The sequence below is a fragment of the Linepithema humile genome, chromosome 2 (genome assembly GCF_040581485.1).
Source record: "Linepithema humile isolate Giens D197 chromosome 2, Lhum_UNIL_v1.0, whole genome shotgun sequence".
In the NCBI taxonomy this organism is placed as follows: Eukaryota; Metazoa; Arthropoda; class Insecta; order Hymenoptera; family Formicidae; genus Linepithema; species Linepithema humile.
The window spans coordinates 30,139,792-30,155,342 of NC_090129.1; the positions used below are offsets into that span (position 1 = coordinate 30,139,792).

The window sequence follows — 15,551 nt, forward strand, 5'->3', positions numbered from 1 at the left end:
CATCTCGTTACAATTTTGTTTAAACTTGTGAGAATTTCTATCTTAATTGAAAATTATTATTAGAGTTAATATTAATATAAAAGTATTATTTAAATTTATTATTGTGTTGTATACAATAATAAATTACATATTTCTACGTTTAATTATAAACTATTATTTGCGGTAGTTTATATTATTTATAAAGTGCACTTTCTATACAAGAAATGTGTCACACAGTCATGTGTAAGGATAACGGAAATACCAGCTTCGAGAAAAAGTTCAATGCCGAATCCGATTGCAAATTATAATGCTGATGTTGTACAGTGATGTCATACACAATGATTAATGAGATGAGTAAATTACATAGTCTAAAAAACGAGCAAAATCGATGTGCTTTCGATCGTTTGGCAATCGTAATGTTAGCCTTGCTCAAGAAACGTTGCTCCTTCAGTTTATCGTTCCAAAACACGGACTTTCTGTATTGCGAGAACTCTTCGACGATACTCGTCCCAAGGTTAATAGCAAGCAGTCTACAGCAATATGATCTGCTGTTCCGTGCTCCTTATGATCATTCGCGTGTCGCTTCCCGTTTATATTCAATTTTTCCAGTCACTTTTCCCTGCTGCTTCTTAAAGTCGGCTATGTAAGAACAAATGCGTTTATGGTGGTACGCAAATCTTTATAATTAATATTCGAAGGCTTGTTTGGAGAAATCCATAATTTTCCGTTGATTCCAAAGATGTAGAACTTTTGGACGAAATATATTGTGATTTGGAAAGTTCATTTAATTTCACAAATTTTCTTTCTTCTAGATTTGTAAATTTTTTAAAAGATTCCACAATTAATTTCAATAGATTTTTGTTTCATTTTAATTAAAAATGGGAAGAACACCTGTTTTCGTATTAAATAGAAATAGACGAAGTACTTTTCGTGTTTTAGTTTCCGTTTGGGAAAAATTTACTGCTTCTATATCGTCGTCGCTCGTTATCTTTCCGTCTTTTAGATATCGTTGCCATATTGTTAAGTTAAATAATCTATTTGATTGCGCACACATCTATATACTCACTAGTAGAGTATTCGCACTTGTAAAACACCGTTCATAATTGCTGTCGATTTGATTGCTGTAATCTCGTCATCGTCGACACGTAATATCTGTGCGGCACGTAGTGCGCGTGGTAATTTATAATTGAAAGTTGCCGTCGTTGCACGCATAGTAGGATCATATCAAAGTAGACAATACAACTGTCGAGCATATCGTATTTTGGCTATGAATTATTCATACCATTTAAATGTCCGCTCTCTCGGTATCCCAATACGAGAATACATACGAGTAAATATTATTGTCTCACATAAGTTAGAAGAATTCTCCGAATTATGAATTGATAAAATCTTTTGCATAATATATTGATAAAATCTACATAGCATAACATATAATAGACAATTTCTACAGTAGTTTCTCCATCAATAAATATGATATCAATTATGGATTTATAAATTTATTATAAATAATATTTCCATTTTGCTTTTAAATTTTCCGTATTAATAAAATTTTATGCTAAACAGCAAATAATGCACAAATATTTTCATAAATAGATACAATTCAATTTATTGAGAATTTATTAATTAAAATTTCTCTCTTTCGATTAAGAGCAAAATTTTTTTCATAAATATAGCTTCTTTGTGTTGGAAATAAAGTATAACGTTATGAAATATTTTTCATCATCTCGCTTTTAGTAGGAAATATATTCTTCTGGCACGTATTTTCGACGTTCTTCTCGCCGTTTCACATCATCGTAATAAAGTGTCTTCAGTAGTGCAAGACACGATAAGGGTAGTTCTCGTCGTCACGTTCTTTGACACGCTGCGACATTCATTCACTACACAGCGGCGCGTTGATGTCGCTTAGTTTGTGCGCAGCCAGCGCACCTTCATAAAGAGCTATTGGTCACATGTTTACGCAACAGGTTTACGGAGAACCCATATTGTCCGAGGCGATTTGTGGTATACCCCGTAAGAGTACACGAAAGAAATCGATATGGACTCGCAGGGAAGCGCGAACAGCATGGCCGAATCTGCTTCGGGCCATGGAGAAACTATGGTAAGCAAGCAACAATGAGATTAGACGCACCGAACGTTCAATAATTATTAACAAAGAATCCGATCGCTATGATAACGCGAGGTTTTTAGTACACTCTACTTTTTTATGGTATCTGATTGCAATAAAGGACTTAATTACAACGGTTAAAAACTATAACTTTCCTGAAACGAGGACGCTAACGAGTGATTTTACCAGCAAACGTAACGCCGTGGCATCGCTCGTAGCGAATGGAAGTCGGCGATACGCTAGTCATTCGTGGCACGATCCCATAACGAGCCGAAAGTAAAACGGTGGCAGGCACGGTGGTAACGGCACGGCGGGACGTCACCGACCCGCATTATCAAAAGATCGATAAACTCAGGGCCACTATCACGAAATTTCGACTGCCGTCAGCCTCTCCGGCTCTCTCGCGATTTTTACATTGCTATCATCGTACGAAATACGTTGTTGTTGTCGCGGATTAGCCCGCGGCATGAAATGCCGTGTTGCAAATTAACTAAATTGAGTCGAAAATAAGAGATGATGATAGCAGACAATGTCCATAGCGTTGCAGCGTTCACACGCGTTATTCAAAACGAACAACGAAATGGAAAATCGACGGTAGGTCTGCGCCGGAAGTTTAACGGCTAAGGACAACAAGGAAAATTGAGATAATGTCTGTAGACAATGTGGCTCGCAATTTGAATCGCAGCACAACGGTGAAAGATCGATGAGTTTAAGGTCAGGGTTGATACTGCCGATCGCAATTTGCCACATTGCGCCAATAACCTTCGGTTTCGTTTGCTCATGTGCCAATATCGTTCAAGATTAGGAATCAAATTATAAAAGAGAACACTTTTGCTGCCAGAAAAAGCGATATATAATACATTTAATCATATCGTATCAGAAGTATTATAGCTCGTTCATAAATCTGTCTGAAAAGGAAGATAAAATCGTTAACAATTAATAGAAATGTAGAATATACAGTTACAAATTTAATCATTCCGGTTATCCTTAAACAGATATTGGAGCGGGTATAATCTCGATGAGATAAAATTTCGGTATTAGAGGCACGAAAATATTCGCCGTGACAATAAAAACTGTTTGCGTGAGTTGCTGATGACAGGATCTACGATATTAAAAATTGATTTCGCCAAAACTATAAGTACTACCAACCTCAATTCCTACGTTCAAACGAAAGCAATCGCCGCGAAAACGATATATCTGATAAAAGCATACAACTCAACCTATCATTAGAATTGTATTACCGCATATTAAATACTCGACATCGCTCTTTGAGCGTAGCACGATTTAGAAACGAAGAAAGTACAAATATAACTCACAATGATACACACTTACCTGAAGCTGTTTCCAAAACTCCGCGTCAAACTATCTTTTCATAACAAAGCACCGACGCGAGCGCGCTTTCCCGCGCAAGTATACGCGACACGAGCTGTTCTTCCGCAGGTGAAGCCAAACGCGCCTTTGCCACAGCAAGGCTTTCAGGTGCGACCGCAGGGTCCTCCTCCGTCCCCGAGAAATTCGATAAATAATGGTCCCGTAGGCGCGCCCAGGCCGGGACAGCCGCTACGCCGATTGGACAGTCGTTCCACCCTCGGTCCGCCACCGGCCTCGGGTCAGTTCGTGCAACTCAGACCCTACGGCCCGCCAAGACCACCAGGAGGCGCCGTTTTTCCTCCAAGGCCGCCGCAACCCGGTCAACAGCTGCCGCCGCAGAATCCACGTTTCGCGTTATCCCCGGGAATTCGAGGTCCTCCGCCGCAAGCAGTAGCAGCGGGCCAACGACCACCCTTCGTCGGCAACCAACAAGTCTATCAAGCGCAGCAGCAGCAGCAGCAGCAACAGCAACAGCAGCAGCAACGCATCAGCAACGATCCGCGATTCCAACGACCGCCGGACATCGCGCCTCAAAACGAGCCGCGGCGACCTAGTCAAGAATCCGTTTTACCGAGACAATTGCTGAGGAATGACTCGCTAGTGACCCTGCAGCGGCAGCATCTTTTGTCAAACGAGGAAATCAAGCAGCCGACGCGACCACGCATTGTCATTGAGAAGATGGCGGATATAAATGAGACCAGCATCGATAAACCGGAGAGCTATCTGCAGAGGAAGAAATCTGATGTACGTGAGAATGGAGAAAACGACGACGACGACGATGTCGTGATGGATAGAGAAAAGTCGCCGCGACACAATAACGCTGCCGAGGGATTGGTGAATGGTTCCAAGTCGCCCTTCACGCCGAGGAGACTCGACGATACGAGCAAACCCGCGAGCCGACCAGGCACGGCCACCATCAAAGATAAGGAAGAGAAAGTGGAAGATAAGCAAGATGTTCTCTCAAGACCAATTTCCACCATGGAAGTTGCCCATGTCTCAACGCCAGTTGTCATTTCTCAAAGCAGACCTTCCTCCGCGATAAATGACGATAAGGAGGAAAAATTCGCAACGAAAGCTTCGTCGCTCGTCGACAAAGCGTCTCGACCGCCGAGCGCGATATCGATATCCGAACCAGCCGAAGTGATCAAGATGTCTAGCACAAGTCCGTATCACAAGAACGCGCCTTCGGATACTTTGCGATCCGCCACTCCGTCCCGTCTGGACGCGGAACAGGAATTAAAGACGTCAGACAAGTCGCGTTCCGGCACGCCGGCCGGACTGGAGCCGCCCGGAAACGCGGAATCGAAGACTCCGGATAAATCGCGCGCGAGCACGCCAGCCAGCGGACTGTCGCTGTCGCCGAATGCGGAGAGAGAAACGCTGAAGACCCCGTCGAAAACGCCGGACAGGTCGCGTTCCAGCACGCCAGCTGCGAGCAGCGACGAGGCGGAGTCGATGAAACACTCCGTGGAAAGCACTCTGCAGATGAAGCAACCCAGTAGACCAGCGTCATCGTTAGGTTCGCCCAGCTCGATAAAAGACAGCAAGTCGCCGAAATCACCGAGATCACCCGACGAGAACGTGAAGGGCTTCGATGACGGACAGCAGAGATCGTTATCATCTAGCAGCCCTCAATCTCCGAGACCCGCCGTCAGCGCGAAACCGGCGGAGGGTGAAAAGAAGCGAACGTCCTTCGTTGAAGACGCGAAGAAAGCGATGGATATAGCGGACAAGACAGCGACGTCGCCGACGAAGCCTACGACTCTCGCAGCTAAAACACCACGCGCGCAAACACCGATGAAACTGGACGACGGGAAAGGAGAAAGGAAATCTTCGGAGAAAAAAGGTCTTTGCGCTTTCGCGCGCGAAACGAAATACTCACGGAACCTTAATTTGTTTGCTCTACGAATAAATATTAGTTTGATTTGTCGATGCCCGATTGCTTTCCAAAAAGTCAAAAACGCTATTTCCACAACTTTCAATTTCGGGAAAACCGATATATTATATGTTTACTGTAAAATAAATTTTGCAATAAAGAATTTCTATATTTCTATTATTCTATTATTAAGGCATATTTAAAACAAATTAATTTAGAAAAAACTAAACTACTTTAACTGTATGTTCGAGACTATTGAGACTTTGCTTCGGTGCAATGCGAATTTTATATATGGCTTTAACTAATTGTTAAAAATTATTACGATATATTAATGTACTCTTTTCTTTTTTTCCACAGGGGTCCAAAATGGTAGTACAAGCGAGTCGCAAGCTAATGCGGTAAATATCTTACGTTATATCCATCTCTGTTTTTTTTTTCTCAAATACCAACGTATTACGACGTTATCCCTTTACGACGAATTAAAATAATAATTAAAAGCAGACTACAAATGGAGTCGCGGATTCGCCAACCAAAAAGTCTAAAGATAGCGACAAGAGGTCGACGGCTGGATCGCCTACGAAATCGCCTAGCAAATCCGCTAAATCGCTACCACGAACTCCCGACACACCTTCGTCGACTGCCCAAGAAAAAAAGAGTGAGTATTTCCTGTCATCTAATTTAAAAATAGACTGATCTTTATTTTGCGAGCGAAATCTAATGTCCGTTATTAATAATATGTTTGATCAATATTCTAGTATTCTATATATATATATATTCTAATAAACGAATATTTTCTAATATTTCCAATAATATGTAGTTTTATATAAATTTAAATGCGTCTTTTTTACATTGCTGAGAAATTGGACTGAGTGCCATAGAAAAAATTAGAGTAAGGGCAATATTTAAAAAGCCACATTACATAGACGAAACATCCGTCTAAACAATCTTGTGTCTTCTAATCGTACAGAGGTGCCGATGAACAAAGTTCAAGTCGGCGCTGCGCCTTCGCCGAACTTGAAGGTTGTACGGTCAAAGATCGGTTCTCTAGACAACGCGAGTTACAAGCCGGGCGGCGGCAAGGTGAAGATAGAGAACAGGAAGCTGGACTTTGGAAGCAAAGCGCAACCGAAAATTGCTGCCAAGAACGACAAATACATGCCCAGCGGTGGCGACAAAAAGGTTGATCCTTTTCGACCCTGGTATTAAATCAATCACCCTATTAACATTAATAGTACTTCCACGATTCTTAGAGCATCTTTACTTTTCTCTTCGACATATTAGCTAGATGTAAAAAAAAATGACAAAGTGAAAAGTTACCACCACGTATTAGAACTGTTATAAAATTTCACTCCTAGATCGCCCAAGTGAAACTTCAATGGAATGCTAAGTCCAAAGTGGGCTCGTTGGACAACGCAACTTACAAGCCGGGCGGCGGTGATAAGAAGATCGAGACGGTAAAACTCGACTTTAAGGACAAGGCGAAGCCAAAAGTCGGATCTAAGGATAACGCGAAACACGTTCCCGGTGGCGGCGCCATTAAGGTAAGACCTGTTTCGAGATTTTATATGTTGCAACTTTTGTAGTTTAAAACCGGTTATATAACTAGTTGTACAACCAACGTTTCTAATTAATAGTAATCAATTTTCTTATTTTTTGTATGTAAAAACAAACTATTTAATGAAATTCTTAATTTTGAAATCTGTAGTTAAAAGTATCATGTAAAATATTTCCAATTTTAATAATGCTTTAATTAATTAATTTTAATTAATTAATTAATTAATTGTACTAGCATGTTTTTTGCATCACGTTCAAAAAATTAACCCAGAAAATAATCGTTAACTATCTAATGCATGTGATTACATGTATGCATTCACAATTACATTATTGTCAGTATTTATTATATCATATTTTATTATTAATCTTTGATAATTGTACGAACAAGCAACATACTTATATGTTTACTGCAGTAGAAAGTTATTGCATATCAATTTTTGCCTTCACGTAAATATTGTCCATAACATGCAGATGGCTGATTCAGTAGCAGAAGCTTAATCAAAATAGAATCTACGCAATGCTCGCTTTATTCTCGTCACAAAAACATCCAAAATTATTCCGTAATTCGTATTCCAAATTTCGTGAATAAGTTGCATGCGGAATGAAATAAATATACAATACAATACATGTAAAGTTATTAAATTTCGAAAAATGATAATTTATCAAAAGAAAACAGTATTCACACAAACCTTGATGATTTTTCAGCAAAATTAATAATTTCAAGTTAAACAATGTTAATTCCACAAAGTCGTGCGGCTTGGAATTATTAATTCTATAATTGTCTCAATTTCAAGACACAGGAAAATATATGTTTTACTAATACTAGTTAAGTATGTGCATCAGCGTTAATTTTTGTTAAAATCCGAATCGAAAAACGTTGCCATTGGAAGGCACAAAGTCCATTTGTGCAGCTAATTCGTACGCATGTGTCGTCTCTTGTCATTATTAACAAGTCATTGTTATTTCTTGGTGTTCAGTCCGCAACTCCACCTAAGACACCGCAGGAAACGAAGAACGACGTAAGTACGTCATGCAGCTAACGAAATAGCGTGCGAACTCAATATACCATGTGTCTCTCGCTTTCTCTTGTTCTTTCTTTTTCATCTTACTCTTTACTTGTCTGGTTCGGCCTTCGGTCGTCTGGTCGTGATATCATGACACGCCGAAATTAATTTATCGTATTCCGTCGTGAAAGTAAATGCGCAAAAGATATTTACACGTTACATTGCGGTTGCATATATCGCGTACATCGATAACTCGCTCCGTAAATCGCTATTTATAATCGGCATGATTAATCGACCAGTCTACTTCCACGATTTGCGAGATACGAAAATGCGCTTATCACCACTTTGCAATCGGTAAAGTTCTATCTATATCGCCGGATATAGACGTAAGTAAAACGTACGTTAAATGCGAAATTTAAGCATGTTTCCGCATGTTTCCAATTTCATTCTAGGTCCACGTGACAACTATTTTCTGTTTAGTATCTCTTAAACTGTTAAATAATGACGAGCGAATAATATGATAAACAATGAATATATTATATCATTGCTTATCTGATTACACTGTTCATCAAAAAAATTGTCGCATCCCGATAAATAATTTTCAATCCATTTATCTTTAAAAATATTAATCTGTGACATTTGACATTTTATTAAATAAATGATTCTCATGCACTGTAATAATGTTATTGTATCTCTATCTACTTATTTATTTATTTTTATATGCAAAGTTTAGATGGGAAGGCTTACCTTGAGATGCGTCACATTTTTTTCATAAACAGTATATATGTATAAAAGGAAAAGAGAAAAATTTCTCTTTTCAGCTCATTACTTTCATTTTCCTCTAGTCGCCTGTTACATAAGATTTTATCAATAGGTGAGTAATATAGTTTGCTATTTGTCCTTTCAGATCCCGATGCAAAAGGTAGACATCAAGGCCGAAAGCAAGATTGGCTCGTTGGATAACGTAAAGCATAAGCCGGGCGGTGGTGACAAAAAGATTTTCAACGACAGAGACTATCTTCGGCAGACTAGTTCAAACGTTGAAAGCGTGAACGGCAGTGGGTCTCAGGTATGTTCGCAAACTAAAAATCTTGAGAATATCTGTTACGGAACTTCGTCACTTCCCGATTTTGCACAGCAGAATTCAATTTTGACGTGTTCTTTTTTCGCGATCTTTGCAGATGAACACATCGCAAAGATGAAAGATTCAAATCCGATAAATTTCTCGAGATTTTTTGCATTTAACATGTGCACCTACGTGCTTAAACACGCGTCGCATGCGTCTTTGCAATGCCATATAGAGCACCATTCAGATATTGGCCTGCACATTTGATAATACGCTAAAAATAAATATGTAAATTAAACAGCACTTGAAACATCATGTTTATATATTAGTAATTTGTTTATCTTGATTAAATGCCAAAATTTATTTTGCAAAATTATTCGAAATCGTTGGCCGACGAATTGTAGGAATAATTATTTGTCAAACGTTTTGCGATATTTTGGAATTAAAAAAGAATACTTTCTAAAATTTTAATGAAACATAAAAACGATATTGAGAAATAAATCGTTCACTAATTATGCTGATTTTTTTATATCTGTGAAGCAAGTACCTTTATCCGTAAAAATTTGAAATAGGACTTATATTAAAATTAAGTGCTATTCAGATATTAGTTTAGTACTCTATTTTAGCACTCCAACCGTTTAGCAGAACTTTGAGACTAAATTTAAATATAGGTTTTATTTCAATTTTTTGTAGTGAAAGTGCTAGCTTTAGATATAATTTTTTCTGCTCAAAATCCGTTTGAATGCGAAATGCGTGTGACGCTTTTTTATGCTTCTCTCCTACTTTTCGAGTCATTTTCTTGTCAACTTGAACTATCTCTGCTGGTTGTTACCTTCGCAAAAATGCGTCTATCGTGATTACGCGTTTTATGATCTTTATATTAATTAGATTATAGGCAGATTATATAGGAGTCAGTTTCTTGTCCTGTAGATTAAATTTAACTGTAATATAACTTTTTTTTCGTACGTCTTTTGAGATTTTGTTTTTAAAGAGACAAAAGGAAGGATCTGAAATGAATAAATTATGATTAAATTTAATTAATTAATGTCCAAGCAATTAGTCTACTATTATGCGTACTGATCAGGATAAATCTTATAAGATAAAATAAGAAAACTTGTTTTATAGGAGAATTTCTTAATATTAATAATTGTATCAGTAAGATATTTGCTTGTCATACAACCCTTGAAGAAATTAACGCGCGCATTAAAAGAGGGACATTTGTCTTGTGCCCGCAGAGCCCCGTGCCCTCTGGCGCGATCACCGACTCCGGCAAGAACGGCCTGCCAGCCTCGGACGAGAACCTGAACCAGGAATGCTAGGTCATGAAAAGTCGGCCGATAGACTCGCTTTAACTATATCATTTGCATATGATTAATCACGTTTACCTATCCATCCCCCTTTAGAGGACGAACGAGCGCGGTTCACGAGCGCGCGCGCGCGATTGAGAGCAATATTGAGGCGGACGGCGCACGGAACTCCTTGAAACAGAAAAAAAAAAGAACATTACAATCGATATCTCGTCTATGCAAAAATTGCACGACGGACGAACTCAATTAACGAATGAATTATTGCACCAATTTGCTGTTTGGACGCGAACTCTGAGTATTTCCACATCCTGCATTTAAAAGAACTTTTAGTTGTCCTTATGTTAGAAATCTTTATGCTGCACGTAAAAGCAGCCTCTATCACGTAAATACGTAAATCACAAAGCACGTAAAAGAAACAAAAAGGACTGAGAAAAATATTTCATTTTATATATATATAAAAAGAAAAATAAGGAGATTTGAGAAACGATCTCCTTACGCGTCAGAAAATCCTTTGCCTTTTTAAGCGATAACTTTTCTATCGGTGGTTACATTCCTGTTGCAGCTCCCCTTTGCGATCTTTCAAATCATTGTGTCGACATCCTTCACGCGCTCACGCTATGTAAATGTTAATATTTGCAAGTTATCGATTTTTGATACGCATTGTGCCATAACATTATCACAAGCTGCATCGCGTATAGCAGTGCGCGGCCATGTGCAATGATACGTTTAATCAATCGCAATGCATGATGTATAATCGCTTAAGAAGTTAAATGGACAACGCGCGTAAAGATAACAAACGTAAGACATAAGACACAAAGTAAACTAATATTAAATGAATTCAAATTACTCATCATACCTGATTTTGCAGAAAATGCGAGTGTAACTTCGTCCATCTTTGTTATTCGTTTCGCGGCACTGCAGAAAACGTCAGCGTAATATTGTCACTTTCATTATTTAATTTACGACGTTGCTGTAATTTTTCATCTCTTTCCAAAACACATTTGTACGTAAAAAGAATTTGCAGGAAGATACCCGTGCGTCGTTGTATGCGGAAAGAACCATCTCTAGTCCTCTCAGGGGAAGACGAATAGACGTTAGACAAACGAAGCGCGCGTATACATACATTACTTTTCGCGTGAGGCAATCTCAACAGCTGACAGTCCTCGGCGTACTCCGCGCGTACGTCGCAAGCAACTTCACCGTCACTTCGAGCGTCATTTCGGGCAACGTCGGATAAAATGAGCCGCGAACGACGGCGCGTAGTTACCGTTCACATAGGTATTTTCGTTCGACGTGGTCGGTCTGATGATTTCTGAAAAGGCGAGAGACTGATCAGCGACAACAATCTCGATCGACGGATCGTCAGATATTTGGGGAACCAGTTGCACAGATATCGTTTAATCGTGGATAACCCGGTAGTTTTTTTTTTTTGCGCTGCATTTATCGTTGTAGCCGCGATTGCAATGGGAAGGGGGAAGCTGTTGAAGTCTCGGAGCTTTACGCGGAGTTACTGGTTAGCGAGGATTGTATCGGTGCAACGAGGCCGGGCGCGAATTAGGGTCTTGGGCGAAAGGAAAAGTGCCAGAAGAGCCGTGTAACACGCGGGTGAATCGCGACGTGATCAGCACGCGCGACACCCGACGTCGGATACATCGGGCTGATTATAGATTGCGATTAGATGACAGGATGGGTGTACGAATTATTCAAACATTATTGCAGCGTACCGTGATCGGTACGTATGCCATCTCGTCGCACCACCGCGAGTGTGTAACGTATCGCTAGTGCGACAGAGTGATGAGAGTTTGTCGACGAAGATCGGAAAGACGAGAGATCGGTGATGGAGAAAGTGTCCGAGTCGTGCGACCACGCCAAAAATGCTAAAAAAAAAAAATCTCTCACTTACGTCACACTACTACCTTAGGTACCTCGTGCAATTTACACGTCGCTAGAAAGAGAGATATGTATAACACATTATTTACACTGTATTGCTTCCATATGGATTATTAAGAGATACTTCGATCCAATTAACATATTGCGATACTTCACGGAGACAAAATGGTAATTAACGTTAGACCCTCGTAATTGTCACAAGTTACCACTTCATACGAACGCAATAGTGTAACGACTATCCAGCGCATCTTGGATTAGGGTCGCTGGAGAGGCATTATAATAATATTTTTGTTTTTAAATTTACATTCGTTCTTTGTCTCTCACTCAATACCCGAACACCTCCTTCCCCAAATTTCTCGGTAAGAGAGAAATAGCTACGTACCCTTTTATTTTCATAAAAATATATGTCGGACGTAATTACTTAGCTCTTCATGACATAATGTCATTTACTAAAACTTGAAATATCCATCAAAAGCATGTATAATCGCCCCGTCACGCGATGGGTAACATCCAGGAGCAAGATTTTTTGGTCACCCTTCTTTTTTTGATTCATAAAATTTTTTTTTTAATTAATTTTACCCAAGTGGCAAAATCGTAATAAGAATGGCAAAAAATATACGAATTAAAAGAAACTGACAGAAGTGTTCTTCATTTATAAAATTTAATGCTTTGCTAATGAGGCAATTAAATTTAATTCTCAAAGAATGAGCAAAATCTTTTAATGAGATTTATTAAAATAAATTTCTTTTCGTGTGACACATTTGCGATGAATTATAATGAATTCAGATTTAATTGCTGCTCGGTTTCGAAGGTTAGAAACTTTGCAGAGAATGAAGACCTGTCAGTTCTTTTAAATCTAATGACTTCGTGCAAGATCTACATCGCTCACACACAGACTTAACATCAACGTAGACGTGGTCCTAAAACTAATCCCTGCTGCAGTTTGGCACGAACGGTACCAACAAACACGAATAGCTCCTCAATCCTTCCTTTACTGATTTCGACTAGACATCATGTATTTAGAAAATTTGCCACTTTAAAAGGATAATAATACGCACAGCGTGTGCCTCACCCTCACGTACAATTCACCAAGGTCTGCAAAGCATCGCCACCATACACCGCAATCAAGGTTAGTCTACACATGCTAATTTTTTCATAAAAAAAAGAATGCATTTAGTGTCGAATATCAATGAATATCAAATACTACTAAATGCATTCAAGTACGTTATTTATTATATTTCAGCCTTAATTCTTTCGGTACAGCGGCACAACGAGATGTGACAAAATTGCTACTGACTGGCATGCCAAATTAATAATTGTTAAAACGATAACTGTAGATAACTATAGATCCTGTTGCGATAATTAGATGATTAATCTTTCTCTAGAAATGCATACGCCTTCCGCACCTAAAGAGTTAATAATGATATGTAATATTATTATACTTTAATTGCTTTTTTCTTACAATTGGTTCCATGCTGTTACAAGTATCCTTCTTTCATTTTTCCCTTTTCCTCCCTTATCTTGTATCTTTATAATTATTTCCGCACGTGCTATTCTTCTCTTTTATTTTACAACTTGCTTAGCACCCATATGGTGCTGCATCGAGTCACCCTGTGAATAAAAATAAACAACATATAGTTTGCCGGATGGTTATTCGAGATAAAATGATCGCATCTTCTGAAATGTGAGCGAAAGGCGAATATTAAAATCAAGAAAATTATATAACATTGCTTTCAAATTCGTAATTAAATTTAATCCATTTATAATTCCGCGCTTTGCTATAAAATGACTTGCTATATATAAACGTATTATATTTTTAATGAACTGTATAATTTTTAACCGCCACAAGCTAAATTTGAATAAATATTCACGAATAAATAGGAATTCTGTAATTATCAAATAAGGCATCTGAATACTTTTAATCTACTGTTTTACATAAATATCCATATATGCGTGTCATAATAAGAACATATGCATTTAATATAATCATCTGCGGAACGGAAAGACAAGAAGATTCCATTTTGCCGGATGTCACTATGTTAATTTTTCACCGAGTTATAGCGTTTTGAAAATCAACGTATGTGCACGACGTATGCATTTGCGTACGTATATGTCGCGTGGCTGTTACGTAACTCTTACGGTACTACGACTCAGCTGATCAGCTGATCAGTAGTGGACAGTAGTAAGACTTCCAGGAAATCGAGTAAAATTTATGCTCGCTTGTCGGACGGTTCCGCTCTGTATCGGGATCATTCGGAATGAACAGATGATCGTGGTTCAATACAGCTGTCAATATCAATCTTTGCAGATAAAAAGATTGGAAAAAATGCATTTTAAAGCTATTATTCTAATATTTGTGATAAACTGAGAATGATTTATCTCGGATAATTGATTCGTGCGAGACATCATTGATTAATTAAAAAAATAAAATTAACCTTTTCGATATGGCAGCACAAGAAACCGGCCGGCCTGTCAAATTTATAGGTTAGAAGACTCATAAGCTTTTACTCGAAACAATTTCGTGTGTATACGCCTCCGGTTTTAATGATCGTTTTTCAGAAGACGTATATACAGCTGAACCTTCTATACCGGAAGAGTTAGCATCTAAAAGTAAATTGTCGCCGCAATTTCAGGCTCGAACACCCGAGGAAAATTCAAAGACCAACGACAACGATATACCCGAGCCACAACCGCCACCCACCACGCCGACCAAAACGCGTAGTGTCACACCACCCTCGTCTATCGTGACGCCCCGAGCCGTGAGAAGTGGACTGGCCAAATCTCCGGAAGCCACGACGCCCAGAAGGCAACACGCGCTAGAGACGGAAGGTTCAACCCTCGTGAACGGACGCACGTCCAAGACACCCTCACCGGACGCGATAAACGATAGAAATACGTCAAAGGATCGCTCACCGAGGTCACCGATTTCTCCCCGTCCACCCAGCAGCCTGCGCGTCAAATCCGCCGGCGACAAGTCTACCCCGAGCACTCCTAGAACATCCCCCCTTACACCTAGCAAAACATCGCCCGGAACACCGAGGAAAACTCCGTCTCCGAAAGAGTTGCGTCTTCCGAAACTCGCGCCTTCACCGATACCTCAAGAAACAAGTCCGGCGACTCCTGAAACTCACGTGAAAATCTCTTTACCGAAACTAATCGAGCCATCTTCACAAGCCACCCGAATGGCATATTAGAACTGTCAAATCAAAAACGCAACGAGTTTTTTAGTATAGCACGCTTCGAATAGTTCATTCTTTCTTTTGTGGTTTTGTTAACTAATTTGAAGTTAATCTTTTCTTAACAAAAATTGTATACTTTTGTTACAATTTCTTACGACTAACTTTAAAACGTGTTTAAAGTTTTTTACACGGTAATCAACATTGAAGAACGTTTAAAATGT

The 15,551-nt window shown here is 39.1% G+C and overlaps 1 protein-coding gene across 1 annotated transcript; it reads left to right on the forward strand.

The window, feature by feature from the left end:
• The first annotated feature begins 2,014 nt into the window (after positions 1-2,014).
• On the forward strand, positions 2,015-15,463 carry tau (microtubule-associated protein tau). Its single transcript, XM_067349329.1, has 9 exons — positions 2,015-2,077; positions 3,524-5,300; positions 5,688-5,728; positions 5,832-5,985; positions 6,298-6,509; positions 6,686-6,871; positions 7,862-7,903; positions 8,796-8,957; positions 14,785-15,463. Exons 1-9 carry the CDS (start codon positions 2,015-2,017, stop codon positions 15,343-15,345), a joined length of 3,198 nt encoding a protein of 1,065 aa, XP_067205430.1. The 3' UTR covers positions 15,346-15,463.
• Positions 15,464-15,551: the final 88 nt, after the last annotated feature.

Bases quoted from the DNA above. Each gene is read 5' to 3' on its own strand.
- tau (XM_067349329.1), top strand. From the start codon at position 2,015: ATGGACTCGCAGGGAAGCGCGAACAGCATGGCCGAATCTGCTTCGGGC. The intron at 6,510-6,685 runs GTTGATCCTTTT...TTTCACTCCTAG, and splicing joins CCAGCGGTGGCGACAAAAAG to ATCGCCCAAGTGAAACTTCA. The intron at 6,872-7,861 runs GTAAGACCTGTT...CTTGGTGTTCAG, and splicing joins CCGGTGGCGGCGCCATTAAG to TCCGCAACTCCACCTAAGAC.